This window comes from Nerophis lumbriciformis, linkage group LG05 (genome assembly GCF_033978685.3).
Source record: "Nerophis lumbriciformis linkage group LG05, RoL_Nlum_v2.1, whole genome shotgun sequence".
In the NCBI taxonomy this organism is placed as follows: domain Eukaryota; kingdom Metazoa; phylum Chordata; class Actinopteri; order Syngnathiformes; family Syngnathidae; genus Nerophis; species Nerophis lumbriciformis.
In genome coordinates, this window is record NC_084552.2 from 6,585,806 (window position 1) to 6,607,579 (window position 21,774).

Genomic DNA, 21,774 nt, shown 5'->3' on the forward strand with positions numbered 1-21,774 from the left:
GTACTATTATGAAAGCTAGGTCTGAGTCAGACCTATATAGAGGTTTTTGTTTCATGTCTCTCCGACCTTCCTAGTGGGAGTTACAGGCAGTCTAGTTTTTTTTTTCCTAGGGAGCGCTAGAGCGCAATTTTGAGTTTTGCTGTTTGGTTTTTTTATCAAAAGGCAATTTTCGCAGGTCCTGGCGTGTGGGTCAAATATGGTGAGTTTTGAAGCATGTTAAGTGGGTCAAATTGCAGCTCAAAGAGGCGGCCGGTATAATAATAATAATAAAACCTTAGAAACTCAATAGGTCCTTATGTCCCATTGTATAAGGACTCCCTTTGGGAGTCCTTATACAATGGGCCATGCGGGCCCTAATTAAAGCTGCAAGCAGCATTGGTCGGGCCCGCGTATTTGGCAGGTGCTAGTCCTAAGTGTCCCAATACTTTTGTCAAGTTTTAGTCCCAAGTATCCCAATACTTTTGTCCAGTTTTCGGCCTAAATGTCCCAATACTTTTGTCCAGTGGTAGTCATAAGTGTCCCAATACTTTTGTCTACTTTTAGTCCGAAGTGTCCCAATACTTTTGTCTAGTGTACCTACCTTGTCCGCATTGTGTGGGCACGCTGGTGCTTCCTGCTTTTAAGCAGCCATCTTGAGAAAACAGCAGCTCAGCACAATTTTTAGATTTGGGGTTAGGTTTTTTCATTAGATCGCAATTTTAGCCAGTCCTGATGTGTGTGTTCAGTTTGGTGAGTTTTGAAGCATGTTAAGGGGGTCAAATTACAGCTCAAAGAGGCAAAAGTGACCGTTTTTAGTACTTTTTTGTCTTGAAGGGGGAATTGCCAACTTCCTGTTGATTTTAGCCCGAGAATGTACATTATGAAAGCTAGGTCTGAGTCAGACCTACATAGAGGTTTTTGTTTCATGTCTCTCCGACCTTCCTAGTGGGAGTTACAGGCAGTCTAGTTTTTTTTTTTCCTAGGGGGCGCTAGAGCGCAATTTTGAGTTTTGCTGTTCGTTTTTTTTTATCAAAAGGCAATTTTCGCAGGTCCTGACGTGTGGGTCAAATATGGTGAGTTTTGAAGCATGTTAAGTGGGTCAAATTGCAGCTCAAAGAGGCGGCCGGTATAATAATAATAATAAAACCTTAGAAATTCAATAGGTCCTTATGTCCCATTGCATAAGGACTCCCTTTGGGAGTCCTTATACAATGGGCCATGCGGGCCCTAATTAGAAATTCAATAGGTCCTTATGTCCCATTGCATAAGGACTCCCTTTGGGAGTCCTTATACAATGGGCCATGCGGGCCCTAATTAAAGCTGCAAGCAGCATTGGTCGGGCCCGCGTATTTGGCAGGTGCTAGTCCTAAGTGTCCCAATACTTTTGTCAAGTTTTAGTCCCAAGTATCCCAATACTTTTGTCCAGTTTTCGGCCTAAATGTCCCAATACTTTTGTCCAGTGGTAGTCATAAGTGTCCCAATACTTTTGTCTACTTTTAGTCCGAAGTGTCCCAATACTTTTGTCTAGTGTACCTACCTTGTCCGCATTGTGTGGGCACGCTGGTGCTTCCTGCTTTTAAGCAGCCATCTTGAGAAAACAGCAGCTCAGCACAATTTTTTAGATTTGGGGTTAGGTTTTTTCATTAGATTGCAATTTTAGCCAGTTCTGATGTGTGTGTTCAGTTTGGTGAGTTTTGAAGCATGTTAAGGGGGTCAAATTACAGCTCAAAGAGGCAAAAGTGACCGTTTTTAGTACTTTTTTGTCTTGAAGGGGGAATTGCCAACTTCCTGTTGATTTTAGCCCGAGAATGTACTATTATGAAAGCTAGGTCTGAGTCAGACCTACATAGAGGTTTTTGTTTCATGTCTCTCCGACCTTCCTAGTGGGAGTTACAGGCAGTCTAGTTTTTTTTTTTCCTAGGGGGCGCTAGAGCGCAATTTTGAGTTTTGCTGTTCGTTTTTTTTATCAAAAGGCAATTTTCGCAGGTCCTGATGTGTGGGTCAAATATGGTGAGTTTTGAAGCATGTTAAGTGGGTCAAATTGCAGCTCAAAGAGGCGGCCGGTATAATAATAATAATAAAACCTTAGAAACTCAATAGGTCCTTATGTCCCATTGTATAAGGACTCCCTTTGGGAGTCCTTATACAATGGGCCATGCGGGCCCTAATTAAAGCTGCAAGCAGCATTGGTCGGGCCTGTGTATTTGGCAGGTGCTAGTCCTAAGTGTCCCAATACTTTTGTCAAGTTTTAGTCCCAAGTATCCCAATACTTTTGTCCAGTTTTCGGCCTAAATGTCCCAATACTTTTGTCCAGTGGTAGTCATAAGTGTCCCAATACTTTTGTCTACTTTTAGTCCGAAGTGTCCCAATACTTTTGTCTAGTGTACCTACCTTGTCCGCATTGTGTGGGCACGCTGGTGCTTCCTGCTTTTAAGCAGCCATCTTGAGAAAACAGCAGCTCAGCACAATTTTTAGATTTGGGGTTAGGTTTTTGCATTAGATCGCAATTTTAGCCAGTCCTGATGTGTGTGTTCAGTTCGGTGAGTTTTGAAGCATGTTAAGGGGGTCAAATTACAGCTCAAAGAGGCAAAAGTGACCGTTTTTAGTACTTTTTTGTCTTGAAGGGGGAATTGCCAACTTCCTGTTGATTTTAGCCCGAGAATGTACTATTATGAAAGCTAGGTCTGAGTCAGACCTATATAGAAGTTTTTGTTTCATGTCTCTCCGACCTTCCTAGTGGGAGTTACAGGCAGTCTAGGTTTTTTTTTTTTCCTAGGGAGCGCTAGAGCGCAATTTTGAGTTTTGCTGTTCGGTTTTTTTATCAAAAGGCAATTTTCGCAGGTCCTGACGTGTGGGTCAAATATGGTGAGTTTTGAAGCATGTTAAGTGGGTCAAATTGCAGCTCAAAGAGGCGGCCGGTATGATAATAATAATAAAACCTTAGAAACTCAATAGGTCCTTATGTCCCATTGTATAAGGACTCCCTTTGGGAGTCCTTATACAATGGGCCATGCGGGCCCTAATTAAAGCTGCAAGCAGCATTGGTCGGGCCCGCGTATTTGGCAGGTGCTAGTCCTAAGTGTCCCAATACTTTTGTCAAGTTTTAGTCCCAAGTATCCCAATACTTTTGTCCAGTTTTCGGCCTAAATGTCCAAATACTTTTGTCCAGTGGTAGTCATAAGTGTCCCAATACTTTTGTCTACTTTTAGTCCGAAGTGTCCCAATACTTTTGTCTAGTGTACCTACCTTGTCCGCATTGTGTGGGCACGCTGGTGCTTCCTGCTTTTAAGCAGCCATCTTGAGAAAACAGCAGCTCAGCACAATTTTTAGATTTGGGGTTAGGTTTTTTCATTAGATTGCAATTTTAGCCAGTTCTGATGTGTGTGTTCAGTTTGGTGAGTTTTGAAGCATGTTAAGGGGGTCAAATTACAGCTCAAAGAGGCAAAAGTGACCGTTTTTAGTACTTTTTTTGTCTTGAAGGGGGAATTGCCAACTTCCTGTTGATTTTAGCCCGAGAATGTACTATTATGAAAGCTAGGTCTGAGTTAGACCTACATAGAGGTTTTTCTTTCATGTCTCTCCGACCTTCCTAGTGGGAGTTACAGGCAGTCTAGTTTTTTTTTCCCTAGGGGGCGCTAGAGCGCAATTTTGAGTTTTGCTGTTCGTTTTTTTTTATCAAAAGGCAATTTTCGCAGGTCCTGACGTGTGGGTCAAATATGGTGAGTTTTGAAGCATGTTAAGTGGGTCAAATTGCAGCTCAAAGAGGTGGCCGGTATAATAATAATAATAAAACCTTAGAAACTCAATAGGTCCTTATGTCCCATTGTATAAGGACTCCCTTTGGGAGTCCTTATACAATGGGCCATGCGGGCCCTAATTAAAGCTGCAAGCAGCATTGGTCGGGCCCGCGTATTTGGCAGGTGCTAGTCCTAAGTGTCCCAATACTTTTGTCAAGTATTAGTCCCAAGTATCCCAATACTTTTGTCCAGTTTTCGGCCTAAATGTCCCAATACTTTTGTCCAGTGGTAGTCATAAGTGTCCCAATACTTTTGTCTACTTTTAGTCCGAAGTGTCCCAATACTTTTGTCTCCCTTTGGGAGTCCTTATACAATGGGCCATGCGGGCCCTAATAATAATAAAACCTTACAAATTCAATAGGTCCTTATGTCCCATTGCATAAGGACTCCCTTTGGGAGTCCTTATACAATGGGCCATGCGGGCCCTAATAATAAAAACAGAAGTTGATGGAGTTGATTTAGACTTTTAAAAGTGAAAAATGTATGACTTATTTTGAACATTTTATAAGTGGGACCCATTTGGATCCACAATCATTGTAGTAGGATTTTTTCTAAAAAAATAAAAAAAAGTAAATTATAATAATAATATCATTGTTATGAATAAATGACATATTCAAGGCTCCAATTACTTCACATCAAATATTTCACTTTTAAACATTCTCTCAATTGCTCTGTTTATTGCATTTCTGAGTGTTGCTGGGTCGGGTTTGCTTTTGGAATTGGATTGCATTGTTATGGTAATGCTGTGTATTGTTTTGTTGGATTGATTAATTAAAAAATTAAAAAATAAAAACAATTAAAACATTTTATTTTTTTTAAATAAAAAAAATCGATTTTAAAAAAATGAGAATCGATTCGGAATAGCACATGAAAATCGTGATACGAATTCCAATCGATTTTTTCCCACACCCCTAGTTATGAATTATTGATCAATTCAAAGCTCCAATTACTTCACATCAGATATTCCATTTTGGGGGGGGAAATATTGCATATTTTGTGTTTTTGCCTTTAAAAACAGGGTATAAAACATTTTATATCGAGCTAGAGATTTTAACATTGAAAGCAAAAAAACAAAATAAACGCCAGACTTATTGTTGAGCCTTTTATGAGTGGGACCCTTTTGTTTCCCAAGCATTTTAGTGGCATTTTCACCTCAAATATTTCCTTTTTGAATTTGTTTTTGTGGGAAAATATTGCACATTTTGTGTTTTTGACATTAAAAAAAATCAGGGTTTTGGGAAGAAAAAAAAAGGGAATAAAACATTTAAAAAAAAAATTTCTATCAAAAGATAGAAATAAAGTTGATTTAAAGATTTAAGGGTTACATAAAAAAAAGTTAACATATGACTAATTTTGAACATTTTTATGACTGAGACCCTCAAGAAAATGTATGCTATTGAAAATGGCCCCGCATGCTTTCATGTGTGGCCCCCGCTGGAGAAGGCTAGTGGGCTACTAAGACGTTTGTTTGCAGGCGCAGAGAAAAGCCTTCAGCCCGTCACAAGCGGCCATCATCAATCAATCAATCATGGCCGGAAAGAGAGGAAGACGAGTGTGAGAACTTCCCCCCTCCCAACATCTTCCATCTGTCCCCGAGGATGGCTGCAGACAGCGCCCTCTACCTGCCTGGAGGCCTCGGGGGATTGGACAACAGAGGATATCACAGGTATTATTCATAGTAATAATGCACCACCTGATTAAATTATTAATAATAATAAGAATGCTGTGCAACACCTGATTAAATTATTGATAATAACAAATATAATGCTGTGCACCACCCGATTCAATTATTATTAATAACAACAAATATTATGCTGTGTACCACCTGATTCAATTATTATGAATAATAATCATAATGATAACAAATAGTATGCTGTACACCACCTGATTAAATTATTATTAATAATAACAACAAATATAATTCTGTGCACCACCTGATTAAATTATTAATAATAATAATAACAAATATAATGCTGTGTATGACCTGATTAAACTATTAATAATAATGATCATAATGATAACATATATAATTGTGTACCACCTGATTTCATTATTAATAATAATAATAACAAATATAATTGTGCACCACCGGATTAAATAATTAATAATAATGATAGCAAATATAATGCTGTACACCACCTGATTAAATTATTTGTAATAATAACAAATATAATGCTGTGCACCACCTGATTAAATTATTTATAATAATAATAATAATAACAAATATAATGCTTTGTACGACCTAATTAAATTATTATTAATAATAATCATAATGATAACAAATATAATGCTGTGCACCACCTGCTTAAATTATTAATAATAATAATAAAATATATAATTCTGTGCACCACCTGATTAAATTATTAATAATAATGATAACAAATATAATGCTGTACACCACCTGGTTAAATTATTAATAATAATAATAACAAATGTAATGCTGTGTATGACCTGATTAAACTATTACTAATAATGATCATAATGATAACATATATAATTGTGTACCACCTGATTTAATTATTAATAATAATAATAACAAATATAATTGTGCACCACCGGATTAAATAATTAATAATAATGATAACAAATATAATGCTGTACACCACCTGATTAAATTATTTGTAATAATAACAAATATAATGCTGTGCACCACCTGATTAAATTATTTATAATAATAATAATAATAACAAATATAATGCTTTGTACGACCTAATTAAATTATTATTAATAATAATCATAATGATAACAAATATAATGCTGTGCACCACCTGCTTAAATTATTAATAATAATAATAAAAAATATAATTCTGTGCACCACCTGATTAAATTATTAATAATAATAATAACAAATATAATGCGGTACACCACCTGATTAAATTATTTGTAATAATAACAAATATAATGCTGTGCACCACCTGATTAAATTATTAATAATCATAATGATAAAAAATATAATGCTGTGCACTACCTGCTTAAATTATTAATAATAATAATAAAAATATAATTTTGTGCACCACCTGATTAAATTATTAATAATAATAATAACAAATATAATGCTGTACACCACCTGATTAAATTATTTGTAATAATAACAAATATAATGCCGTGCACCACCTGATTAAATTATGTATAATAATAATAATAATAACAAATATAATGCTGTACACCACCTGATTAAATTATTTGTAATAATAACAAATATAATGCTGTGCACCACCTGATTAAATTATTTATAATAATAATAATAATAATAACAAATATAATGCTTTGTACGACCGGATTAAATTATTATTAATAATAATCATAACAAATATAATGCTGTGCACCACCTGCTTAAATTATTAATAATAATAAAAAAATATATAATTCTGTGCACCACCTGATTAAATTATTAATAATAATAACAAATATAATGCTGTGTATGACCTGATGAAATTATTAATAATAATGATCATAATGATAACAAATATAATTGTGTACCACCTGATTAAATTATTATTAATAATAACAAATCAAATCAAATCAAATCAACTTTATTTATAGAGCACATTTAAAATTTACCACAGGGGTAGCCAAAGTGCTGTACAATGAACAGGTTAAAAGATAAAACGAGTACCGAGCAAACACAACACAATACAAACAGAACACGATAAAAAATAAATAATTAAAATAGAATTAATAAAAACATAAAAACATAAAAACAGGATCACAGCAGGTGTATTATGGGGCGCCATTGCAGGATGGATATCACTCAGTGTTAAAAGCCATGGAATAAAAGTATGTTTTTAAGAGAGATTTAAAAACAGGAAGAGAGGAGGCTTGTCTAACACTCAGGGGTAGGTCGTTCCAGAGCTTGGGAGCAGCAACGGCAAAAGCTCTGTCACCTCTAAGCTTCAGCCTTGTGTCAGGGACCGTCAACAGCAGCTGATCGGCTGATCTTAAGGATCGGGTGGGGCAGTAAGGCTGAAGGAGGTCGGAGAGATAGGTTGGCGCGAGGTTGTTTAGACATTTAAAAACAAATAAAAGGAGTTTAAAATGTATTCGGTAACGCACAGGGAGCCAGTGAAGGGACGCTAAAATAGGGGTGATGTGCTCACGTCTGCGGGTCTGTGTTAGCAGACGAGCAGCAGAGTTCTGCACGAGCTGCAGGCGGGCGAGGGAGGCCTGGCTAATGCCAACATACAGGGCATTGCAGTAGTCAAGACGAGTCGAGATAAAAGCGTGGATTAATTTCTCAAGATCATGTCTTGATAGAAGCGGTTTCACTTTCGCTATTTGGCGTAATTGATAAAAGCTTTTTTGAACGACGCTGCTGATTTGTTTTTCGAATTTAAAATCTGAGTCAAACTTTACCCCCAGGTTTGTGACAGAGTCGCTGAGATACGGGGTCAGAGTGCCGAGGTCAACGTTGGGGGAGGGAGAGCGACTTGGACCGAACAACATAACTTCTGTTTTATCTTCATTTAGGCTCAGGAAGTTAGCTGAAAGCCAGACTTTGATGTCGTGCAGGCAGTCAATAAGACGTTGAACCGTGTTATTTTGTGCCATGGGAAAATAAATCTGGCAATCATCGGCATAAAAATGAAATGCAATACTGTACTTCCTAAAAATAGAACCAAGGGGGAGAAGGTAAAGTGCAAATAAAATTGGGGCAAGGATTGAGCCCTGGGGGACCCCATGTGGTAAAGGAGCTGTGGACGACATAAAACTGTCTACTTTTACACAAAAACTCCTGTCGGTTAGGTACGACCGGAACCAGTTGAGGGCGGCGCCCTTAATGCCCACACAGTTCTCAAGACGAGTGATTAAGGTGGCGTGGTCGACGGTGTCGAACGCAGCAGACAGATCTAAAAGCACCAGGACAACATATTTACCAGAATCAGTGGACAGGAGGACATCGTTAAAAACTTTTAGAAGCGCTGACTCTGTGCTGTGGAGGGCTTTAAAACCGGACTGGAACAGCTCAGTGATACCATTATCCTCTAAGAAGGGCAACAACTGACTGTAGACAACCTTCTCTAATATTTTGGAAATGTATGGAAGATTAGAGATAGGTCTGAAGTTAGAGAGGAGAGAGGGGTCGAGGCTGGGTTTTTTAAGTAGAGGTCGTACCACTGCATGTTTAAACTCTACTGGAACTATTCCAGAAGAGAGGCTACTATTGATAATGTTAAGGACACTTGGTCCAATAGTAGCAAGTACCTCCTTAAACAGGCGAGGTGGGAGGGCATCTGCAGGAGAACCAGAGGGCTTCATATGACTAACTGTGTCACTTAAAAAAGAAAAGGACACCGGCTCAAACTGATGGAAAACAGAAGAGAAATGCAGGGGAACAGAAGGGTCATATGAAGGCTGAGATAGACTGGCTCTAGTTGACACAATTTTGTCAGTGAAAAAATGGAGACAATTTTCACAGAATTCAAAAGAAGCATCAAAACCAGCAGATTTGGGAGCATCAATGACAATGTTAATAGTTTTAAACAGAACTCTGGGGTTGTTACAGTTAGAAGATATAATCTGAGATAGATATATATTCATTTCTGCTTTTACAGTCATCTGAAAGGAAAACAGGCTTTCTTTAAAAATGGCAAAGGACACATGCAGCCTGTCTTTTTTCCATTTTCTCTCTGCTCTTCTACATACGCGCCTGGCAGCCCGAGTGACGTCATTCAACCAGGGCTGAGGCGTGGTTTTAGCGCGGCGGCATTTGAAAGGGGCGATCGTGTCCAGTGTTTGTAAACAGATAGAGTTGAACCCAGAAACCAACTCTTCAGTATTCAGACACACAGATGCTGCAGAATTATCATCACAACGAGTCGAAAAAATAGAGGAGAACCGAGCAGGAGACGAAGAATTAAACATGCGAGAGCGTTGGGGCGGTGCGCACAATTTAACTGGACACTGCGTGGCAATATCAAACAGGATCGGCATGTGATCAGAGAACACAGCGTCGCAAATGTCCAAATTAAAAACACACAAACCATACGAGAGCACTAAATCGAGTGTATGCCCGCGTTCATGTGTAGAACCACACACAGACTGTACAAAGTTAAATGAGTCGATTATATTCAGGAAGCTCCTGGAAAGCGGCTCGTCTGGACAGCAGGTGTGAATATTAAAATCACCCACAATAAGGACACGATCATATTTGGGCAGGATTTCAGCCAGAAATTCAGAAAAGTCAGTTATAAAGTCTTTGTGGTACTTGGGTGGTCGATAGATGACGGCACACAGGACGACATCAGAAAGACCCAGTTCAAACATGCACAGTTCGAAGCTTGAAAAGGAGGATTGTAGGCGGATCTGACGGCATTTAAAGTCATTTTTAAAAACGACTGCTAATCCTCCTCCTTTTCGACCGGACGGCCGTGGGGAATTAAAGTAGGAACACTCCGGAGGCAGAAGTTCATTAAGAGGGGCGGACTCACCGGCTCTCAGCCATGTCTCCGTCACACAGAGGAAGTCCAGTCCGCGGGAAGTGAAGAAATCCTTCAGGATAAAAGTTTTGTTTGTCAAAGATCTTGCGTTCACAAGACCGAACCTGGCGGGGGCCAGCACGTCCAAGGCCGCAATTAATCCGGGTGGGGCCCGACACACAGCCCGCAGGTGGCGGTGATCCACCCCGCGCCTCCGGGGGCGGGGACAGCAGGAGCGACGACGGCAAGCTTCTTCCTCCAAACCAACGATAGGAACCAGCCAGGAGCCGATCGGATCGAGCGAGCGTGGGTGCAGGAGGAGACCGGATACCGCACCATTCCTCCTTCGGGGAGCCACGGGAAGCCGGGCCAGGAGTGCCCTAACTTTCACCAGCTGGCCGCCACGTTTACCGCGGCGCCGGAGACGCTTCCGCCGGGGGAGAGGAGCCAGGGGGCGGGAAAGGAAGGCAGGAATCCGGCCAGGTGAAAAAGCTGACTGGGACGTCGAAAAACCAACGTCGAAGTTGATCATATCAGTGGGAGAGGGGCAAAGATCCAACAGTGTTTGGCGGTCATACACAAGCAGTGAGCTGACAGAAACGAAAATAGACGCAAAAAACACAAAAACGAACAGAGCTGACAGCGAGAGACGGCAGGCCAAAGCACATACTGGCGCCATCTTGCAACAAATATAATGCTGTGCACCACCTGATTAAATTATCAATAATCATAATAACAAATATAATAATGTGCACGAACTGATTAAATTATAAATAATAATAATAACAAATATAATGCTGTGCACGACCAGATTAAAAAATTAATAATATTAATAACAAATATAATGCTGTGGACCACCTGATTAAATTATTAATAATAAAATTAACAAATATAATGCTGTAAGTTAATAATAATAATAATACTGTGTATGACCTGATTAAGGTAATATTAATTATGATAATAATAATAACAAATATAATTCTGCGTACTGTACAACTAAAGTTAACAATAATATTAATAATGCTGTGTATGACCTGATTATGATAAAAATAATAACAAATAGAATGCTGTGTACGACCTGATTAAATTATGAATAATAATGATAACAAATATAATGCTGTGTACGACCTGATTAAATTATCAATAAAAATGATAACAAATATAATGCTGTGTACGACCTGATTGAATAATTATTAATAATAGTAAAAATGTTGTGTACGACCTGATTCACTTAATATTAATGATAATTATACTGTGTTTGACAATAACAACATTAATAATGATAATGATAATAATAATAATAATGCTTTGTACAACCTGATTAAGTTAATAATGATAATAATACTACTACTACTAATAATAATAATAATTATGATGTGTACAACCTGATTAAGTTAATCCTCATAATAATAATAATAATAATGATAATGCTGTGTACGACCTGATTCACTTAATATTAATGATACTTATGCTGTTTGACAATAATAATACTAATGATAATAATAATAATAATACTCTGTACAACCTGATTAAGTTAATAATGATAATAATAATAATAATAATGATGATGATGATGTGTACAACCTGATTAAGTTAATCCTCAGAATAATAATAATACTGTGTATGACCTGATTAAGTTAATAATACTAATGATAATAATAATAATAATATTATTAATACTTTGTACTACCTGATTAATTTAATATAATTAATAATAATAATAATGCTGTGTTTTAGTTAGTTTATTATTCTTCTTTGGTCAATCGTCAACAAAATAAACAAACAGTTGTACATTCATAGATTGAAAATGAAAATGTTGCAGACCGAAAGGGTTTAGGCTGAAGTTGATCACTTATTGCGCATAACCCTATAAACAATGTCAAGTACAAGATGAACTTTAAAAAAATTATGAAATGTCCTTTGTACAACATATTATAAATACACCTTGTACACAACATAAACACAGTTCAATTAAAAACACAGTAAAGGCATGTGAAATATCCTTGTACACATGTTAAACATTTTTACCAATTATATACTATATACAAACAATTATACTTCCATTATTATTTATATCCCACATTTAGTATTTTAATTAACATTGATCATAGTATTAACTACTGTGTTGATTCAAGAGTGACATTTTTTTTTTTTTAAGTTGGTCTTAAAGTGTTTTTTAAATGTGTGAATGGAACTGGAACATTTGAAGGAATCATCCAAGCTGTTCCACAGTTGAACCCCCTGACAGAAATAATGCTAATTCTAATAATGATGTGTTTGACCTGATTAACATTATACAGTATGATTAATAATAATACTAATGATGTGTTTGACCTGATTAAGATTATACAGTATGATTAATAATAATACTAATGATGTGTTTGACCTGATTCAGTTCATATGATTAATAATAATAATAATAATAATGCTGTGTTTGACCAATTAAGATTATATGATTAATAATAATAATAATAATGTGTTTGACCTGATTAAGATTATGTGATTATTAATAATAATAATAATAATAATAATAATGTGTTTGACCTGATCAAGATTTTATGAATAATAATAAAGATTATATGGATGATAATAATAATAATAATAATAATAATAATAATAATAACGTGTTTGACCTGATTCAAATTATATGATTAATAATAATAATAATAATAATAATGCGTTTGACCTGATTAAGATTATATGAATAATAATAAAGATTATATAAATAATAATAATAATTAATAATACTAATAATTAGTTTGACCTGATTAAGATTGTATGCATAATAATAATAGTAATTATTATTAATAATAATAATTACTTTGACCTGATTAAGATTGTATGAATAATAATAATAATGATAATAATAATAATAATTAGTTTGACCTGATTAAGATTATATGAATAATAATAATAATGTGTTTGATTTGATTAAGATTGTATGACTAATAATAATAATAATGTTGTTTGATCTGATTAAGTTTATATGATTAATAATAATAATAATAATAATGTGTTTGAGCTGATTAAGTGTATATGATTATTAATAATGTTTTTGACATGATTAAGATTATAAGATTAATAATAATAATACTGATGTGTTTGACCTGATTAAGTGTATATGAATAATATTAGAAACAATAATTTAATATTAATGTTAATATTAATAATAATGTGTTTGACCTGATTAAGTGTATATGATTGATAATACTAATGACATGTTAAACCTGACAAAGTGTATATGATTAATAATAATAAATAATAATACTAATAATAATATTAATGATAATAATAATATTAATGTATTTGACCTGATTAAGTGTATATGTAAGAAAGGGATAGTAGTTCTTTTAGAGTTGGGACATGATGGACAGATTCTGGCCAGAGAATCCTTTAATCATCTTTATTGCTGAAAGGTAGATGTAAATGTGTGTGTTTTTGTGTGTGGTCTAAACAAATAGAGAAAAGAGGAAACATTGCAATCCAATCATATACGCATTAATAGGCAGTAATATACATGTATATGCATACATAATATAACATAATATAATATAAAGGTGTGCATAACAACAACATACAGGTAAAAGCCAGTAAATTAGAATATTTTGGAAAAACTTGATTTATTTCAGTAATTGCATTCAAAAGGTGTAACTTGTACATTATATTTATTCATTGCACACAGACTGATGCATTCAAATGTTTATTTCATTTAATTTTGATGATTTGAATCTAAATTGGCCCGCCAACTCCCCTGACCTTAGCCCCATAGAAAATCTGTGGGGTATTGTGAAAAGGAAGATGCAGAATGCCAGACCCAAAAACGCAGAAGAGTTGAAGGCCACTATCAGAGCAACCTGGGCTCTCATAACACCTGAGCAGTGCCAGAAACTCTAAAACTTGCTGGTAGACGGCTGCGTTGACCCTGGATCTCAGGAAACAGAGTGGACCGACACCAGCAGATGACATGGCACCCCAAACCATCACTGATGGTGGAAACTTTACACTAGACTTCAGGCAACGTGGATCCTGTGCCTCTCCTGTCTTCCTCCAGACTCTGGGACCTCGATTTCCAAAGGAAATGCAAAATTTGCATGGTTGGGTGATGGTTTGGGGTGCCATGTCATCTGCTGGTGTCGGTCCACTCTGTTTCCTGAGATCCAGGGTCAACGCAGCCGTCTACCAGCAAGTTTTAGAGCACTTCATGCTTCCTGCTGCTGACCTGCTCTATGGAGATGGAGATTTCAAGTTCCAACAGGACTTGGCGCCTGCACACAGCGCAAAATCTACCCGTGCCTGGTTTACGGACCATGGTATTTCTGTTCTAAATTGGCCCGCCAACTCCCCTGACCTTAGCCCCATAGAAAATCTGTGGGGTATTGTGAAAAGGAAGATGCAGAATGCCAGACCCAAAAACGCAGAAGAGTTGAAGGCCACTATCAGAGCAACCTGGGCTCTCATAACACCTGAGCAGTGCCAGAAACTCATCGACTCCATGCCACGCCGCATTAACGCAGTAATTGAGGCAAAAGGAGCTCCAACCAAGTATTGAGTATTGTACATGCTCATATTTTTCATTTTCATACTTTTCAGTTGGCCAACATTTCTAAAAATCCCTTTTTTGTATTAGCCTTAAGTAATATTCTAATTTTGTGACACACGGAATTTTGGATTTTCATTTGTTGCCACTTCAAATCATCAAAATTAAATGAAATAAACATTTGAATGCATCAGTCTGTGTGCAATGAATAAATATAATGTACAAGTTACACCTTTTGAATGCAATTACTGAAATAAATCAAGTTTTTCAAAATATTCTAATTTACTGGCTTTTACCTGTATATACTGCACTTAACTATGCATGAACTTCAACAAGTTTCTAAGCTTCAGAGCCAAAAATGGCAATTATGTGGTCTATGTCGCCATCTAAAGGCCAAACTACGCCATCGCAGTTGCAATGACGTTAAATAACCTATGCGTGAATGGAAACACCGTCAACGAGACTAATTATCCCGCAATTGACCCAAAAACATCTCAACTTAGCACACGATGCACCAAACATTTGCAGAAGCAGCAAGGCACGACATTCAGTTCAAATGCTGTAACAATATGTGACAAAACTTACATTTAATCGTCAACGCACGTAAACTGCCACCATTGATCCAAACCGGATATTCCGACAAAGACGTGCTTTAGGGGAAATGACGTCACAGATTGACCTATCAACTTAAAGGCACAGGAACATTACAAAACTGGTTAACGGCACACAATAGGCTTTCGTACAGTGTATGATTAATAATAATAATAATAATAATAATAATAATGCATATATGATTAATAATAATAATAATAATAATGTGTTTGACCTGATTAAGATTATGTGATTAATAACAATAATGATAGTATGTTTGACCTGATTACGTGTATATGATTAATAATAATAATAATAATAATGTGTTTGACCTGATGAAGTGTACATAATTAATAATAATAATGTGTTTGACTTGATGAAGGTTGTTTGTCACATGGTGTGACTGTCTGTCCATTCACACACGCGTCCAAACACCTTTCAGGAGCCAAGAGAGTCTTCTAAAGGCACCCTCGCCGGGGGTCTACCGCTCCGAGTCGCAGCTCTACCCGCATGTGGTCCTGCAGCGGGTCCTGCCTCCGACAGCACCCTCCGCCCCGCTCTACCTGCACCTTCCCTTGGGCGCCCCCACGCCGGCACACCCTCAGCCTCACAGCATGGGGGGGTACCCCGTGCCCATGTACCCCCCCCACCCCAACACCTGTGTGCCCACCTTCCACCACCAGCAGCAGCAGCACGTCCTGGCGCCCACCTACCCCGACACCGCGCCCACGCCCCTGCAGCCCTGGCACTGAGCTGGACTCGGACCGCGGGGAAGATGGACGCTTGTTGTCGGGGTTAAAGGTTGGAGGTTTTGTGACGGCGGGGAAGATGGACGCTTGTTGTCGGGGTTAAAGGTTGGAGGTTTTGTGACGTCGGGGAAGATGGACGCTTGTTGTCGGGGTTAAAGGCTGGAGGTTTTGTGTGGGCGCTGACACAACTTTGTAGCTTGAGGTCGCATCCTTTCTTCATACGTTTGTGTCAACTTCCTGTCTGCTTTTTCATATAAAAGCAAAATAAAGGAATTAACTCTTTTCCACACGGACTCACTAGCTTATTGTTGGTCTTATTTTTGGGTGCTAAATCAGTGTTTGGTCCAACTGCAGGAGTGTCCACACTCTTTTCACACGGATACATTTTGGAAGCTCAAAACAATCCAATGTCAGTCCACTCAAATTATTTTTTCCCTTTCAAGTTTGGTGGTGGAAGGAAGGTCTTAGTCACAAATGTTTCAACTTGACTTCCACACTGTCAATAAAAACTATGGCAAGCAGTTGTTAAATAGCTGCAACTAAATGCAGTGGACTCCTGCAGACCAAGAAGCAGTACTACTAAAGTACTAGATTTATAATAGGTAGAAAACATGTAGATAAGCTAAAGTACTAGATTTATAATAAGTAGAAAACATGTAGATAAGCTAAAGTACTAGATGTATAATAGGTAGAAAACATGTAGATAAGCTAAAGTACTAGATTTATAATAGATTATCCCGGACGAGCCCCCAAATTGTTGCGTTTTGGACCAGTTGTTCCTCCCAGGGAATTCAAGTCACAATTCGCTACCAAGTTCTTTCCGACACTTAAAGCTGAGTTGAAAAACCACCAGAGACAGAATAGGTATTTTGTTGTATATTCTCAAAGCTTTGCCAATATACATTGATTGAGACCAGTCTAACCATAGAACATTCTATTGCGCCTCCCAAAATGGTCTCTCTTCCCGATCCCACCACCCTCTCTCTCGTCCCATCTCTGTAGACAAAACAAATGCTAGTCAAAACACATTCCAAAGAACTCAAGGGCAACACACACAGTATACTTGCTGACAGAGCATCAAGAGAAGAAATGGAAGAAGTACAACTTAAATTCGGATATATGTAAATATCTGCCTCCGACAGTAGAAAACATGTAGATAAGCTAAAGTACTAGATTTATAATAGGTAGAAAACATGTAGATAAGCTAAAGTACTAGATTTATAATAGATTATCCCGGACGAGCCCCCAAATTGTTGCGTTTTGGACCAGTTGTTCCTCCCAGGGAATTCAAGTCACAATTCGCTCCCAACACGTAGATAAGCCAAAGTACAATTCTAATAGGTAAATAATGAAAGATTGTAATGTAATGTCACAAGCATGCAAACACTAGTCATTATTATTCTGTGTAAATGAAAGATTTTGCAGATTGTCCATTTCAAGTGACAGCAGCATTAGCCAAGTTCACTTTTGGCTAACAAGGTGTTTTCTTGTACTTTAGTGGCAAATGCTTTCAGACATTTTTCACTGCAAACTGCATGGAAATGAAGCACGCTGGGTTCCAACTGGCAACTATTATGCAGACACGCACCATTTAAGGCTCATTTTTCATAGCTCGCTCGAAGGAACGTGTTGTAAGTTGCCCAGTGAAAGGTTGTACAATATTTCCTAGTTTAAGTCCTCATGTACCACTCACATGTCTCAGAAACACGGGCATTTTGCAGATACTAGTGTTGGTGACAGGGTGGAGCGGTGGATAACACTTGTGTCTCACAGTGAGAAGATCCTGTGTTCGATAACCGGGCTAGGGCTCTTCCTTTGTGATGTTTGCATGTTCTCTCCAGGTACTCCAAAGACATGCACCTGGGGACAGGTTGATTGGCAACACTAAAGCCACATTGTGACTCAGGGTAGACACGTTCTGCAAGGAGGTGGAGTCTAGCAAGGGCGACACGAGCAAAGACTTTCCCCACGATGTTAAGCAGGGAGATGCCGCGGTAATTATTACAGTCACTACGGTCTCCCTTGTTCTTGTACAGTGTGACAATCTTGGAGTCACGCAGATCCTGGGGGACGGCTCCATTTTTCCAACAGAGGCAGAGGAGATCGTGAAGGCGCGGCAGTAAGGAAGGTTTCCCAAGTTTTATGACATCAGGTGTTATCCCGTCAGCACCTGGGGCCTTGCCGCATGCGAGGTTGTCAATAGCTTTGCTGAGCTCTTCCTGCGTGGGTTCCTTGTCAAGCTCCTTCATAACAGGCAGGTTTGCAACTCCATTCAGACCCTCCTCTGACACAATACTCTCAGTGGCATATAACTCTGTGTAGTGTTCGGCCCATCTTCCCATCTGCTTGTTGCGGTCGGTGATGACTTCACCAGACTTGGCTTTCAGTGGTGCTGTTTTCTTGATGGACGGGCCGGTTGCTTGCTTTATCCCCTCATACATGCTCCTGATATCTCCCGTGTCCGAGGCCCTTTGTATGTTTGAGGAGAGCTCAAGCCAGTAGTTGTTGGCACAGCTACGTGCCATTCGCTGGGCTTCGCTCTTGGCCTTTCTCAAGGTCGTCAAGGTTCCTCTGTGAGGGGTTTCCCTTGTGCTTGAGGAAAGCGGTACACTTTGCCTCTATAACTGGCTCCATCACTGCAGCACTAGCCTCAAACCAGTCAGCATACTGTAACGTATTATTTTCGGGTCTCCCTATGTCTAGCATTAAAAGATTACAGTTGGTACAAAATGCGGCTGCTAGACTTTTGACAAGAACAAGAAAGTTTGATCATATTACGCCTATACTGGCTCACCTGCACTGGCTTCCTGTGCACTTAAGATGTGACTTTAAGGTTTTACTACTTACGTATAAAATACTACACGGTCTAGCTCCGTCCTATCTTGTCGATTGCATTGTACCATATGTCCCGGCAAGAAATCTGCGTTCAAAGAACTACGGCTTATTAGTGATTCCCAGAGCCCAAAAAAAGTCTGCGGGCTATAGAGCGTTTTCTATTGGGGCTCCAGTACTATGGAATGCCCTCCCGGTAACAATTAGATGCTACCTCAGTAGAAGCATTTAAGTCCCATCTTAAAACTCATTTGTATACTCTAGCCTTTAAATAGCCCCCCTGTTAGACCAGTTGATCTGCCGTTTCTTTTCTTCTCTCCTCTGCTCCCCTCTATCCCTTGTGGAGGGGGGGTGGGCACAGGTCCGGTGGCCATGGATGAAGTGCTGGCTGTCCAGAGTCGGGACCCGGGGTGGACCGCTCGCCTGTGCATTGGCTAGGAACATCTCTGCGCTGCTGACCCGTCTCCGCTCGGGATGGTGTCCTGCTAGCCCCACTATGGACTGGACTCTTACTATTATGTTGGATCCACTATGGACTGGACTCTCACAATATTATGTCAGACCCACTCGACATCCATTGCTTTCGGTCTCCCCTAGAGGGGGGGGGGTTACCCACATATGCGGTCCTTGCCCTTATGTGGGCTTTGTACCGAGGCTGTCGTTGTGGCTTGTGCAGCCCTTTGAGACACTTGTGATTTAGGGCTATATAAATAAACATTGATTGATTGATTTCTTCTCGTTCTCTTCCCATATGTTGCAATCCACAGAGTGCTTGGTCAAGGGAGGTAAGGAAGCGTTGTGTGACAGCCGGGTTGGTATAACGACTGGCATTGATGCGTGGACGGGCCTTCTGCTTGGTGTGATAGATCTGTTTTGGTCGAAGCTTGACCTTGCTGAGGACTAGTGAATGGTCCGTGTCGCAGTCAGCACTGTGAAACGTCCTTGTGAGAAGCACGCTGTTAAGGGCCTCTCGCCTCGTGATGATGAGGTCGAGCTATATATATATATATTTATATATATATATATACATACATACTAGGGATGTCCGATAATATCAGCCTACCGATATTATCGACCGATAAATGCTTTAAAATGTAATACCGGAAATTATCGGTATCGGTTTGAAAAAGTAAAATGTATGACTTTTTAAAAGGCCGCTGTGTACACGGACGTAGGGAGAAGTACAGAGCGCCAATAAACCTTGAAGGCACTGCCTTTGCGTGCCGGCCCAGTCACATAATATCTACAGCCATACAGGTCACACTGAGGGTGGCCGTATAAACAAGTTTAACACTGTTACAAATATGCGCCACACTGTGAACCCACACCAAACAAGAATGACAAACACATTTCGGGAGAACATCCGCACCGTAACACAAAATAAACACAACAGAACAAATACCCAGAACTCCTTGCAGCACTAACTCTTCCGGGACGCTACAAAATACCCCCCCCCCCGCTACCCCCTACTTCCCTACCTCAACCATGCCCCCCCCAGACCCCCCAACCCCGCCCACCTCAACCTCCTCATGCTCTCTCAGGGAGAGCATGTACCAAATTCCAAGCTGCTGTTTTGAAGGCATGTTAAAAAAAATAATGCACTTTGTGACTTCAATAATAAATATGGCAGTGCCATGTTGGTACTTTTTTCCATAACTTGAGTTGATTTATTTTGGGAAAACCTTGTTACATTCTTTAATGCATCCAGCGGGGCATCACAACAAAATTAGGCATAATAATGTGTTCATTCCACGGCTGTATATATCGGTATCGCTTGATATCGGAATCGGTAATTAAGAGTTGGACAATATCGGATATCAACCAAAAAGCCATTATCGGACATCTCTAATACATGCATATATATATATATATATATATATATATATATATATATATATATATATATATATATATATATATATGTATATATATATATATATATATATATATATATATATATATATATATATATACATACATACATACATACATACATACAGGTAAAAGCCAGTAAATTAGAATATTTTGAAAAACTCGATTTATTTCAGTAATTGCATTCAAAAGGTGTAACTTGTACATTATATTTATTCATTGCACACAGACTGATGCATTCAAATGTTTATTTCATTTAATTTTGATGATTTGAAGTGGCAACAAATGAAAATCCAAAATTCCGTGTGTCACAAAATTAGAATATTACTTAAGGCTAATACAAAAAAGGGATTTTTTAGAAATGTTGGCCAACTGAAAAGTATGAAAATGAAAAATATGAGCATGTACAATACTCAATACTTGGTTGGAGCTCCTTTTGCCTCAATTACTGCGTTAATGCGGCGTGGCATGGAGTCGATGAGTTTCTGGCACTGCTCAGGTGTTATGAGAGCCCAGGTTGCTCTGATAGTAGCCTTCAACTCTTCTGCGTTTTTGGGTCTGGCATTCTGCATCTTCCTTTTCACAATACCCCACAGATTTTCTATGGGGCTAAGGTCAGGGGAGTTGGCGGGCCAATTTAGAACAGAAATACCATGGTCCGTAAACCAGGCACGGGTAGATTTTGCGCTGTGTGCAGGCGCCAAGTCCTGTTGGAACTTGAAATCTCCATCTCCATAGAGCAGGTCAGCAGCAGGAAGCATGAAGTGCTCTAAAACTTGCTGGTAGACGGCTGCGTTGACCCTGGATCTCAGGAAACAGAGTGGACCGACACCAGCAGATGACATGGCACCCCAAACCATCACTGATGGTGGAAACTTTACACTAGACTTCAGGCAACGTGGATCCTGTGCCTCTCCTGTCTTCCTCCAGACTCTGGGACCTCGATTTCCAAAGGAAATGCAAAATTTGCATGGTTGGGTGATGGTTTGGGGTGCCATGTC

The 21,774-nt window shown here is 38.7% G+C and overlaps 1 protein-coding gene across 1 annotated transcript in view; it reads left to right on the forward strand.

Moving 5' to 3' along the window:
- Window positions 1-16,685, forward strand: part of LOC133606925 (uncharacterized) — a 110,994-nt gene extending 94,309 nt beyond the window's left edge. The window contains exons 4-5 of the mRNA XM_061961372.1: window positions 5,251-5,442; window positions 15,763-16,685. Coding sequence (XP_061817356.1) covers window positions 5,251-5,442; window positions 15,763-16,072 — 502 coding nt within the window. The 3' untranslated portion in view covers window positions 16,073-16,685. The remainder of the gene's footprint in view (window positions 1-5,250; window positions 5,443-15,762) is intronic.
- The last annotated feature ends 5,089 nt before the right edge of the window (window positions 16,686-21,774 follow it).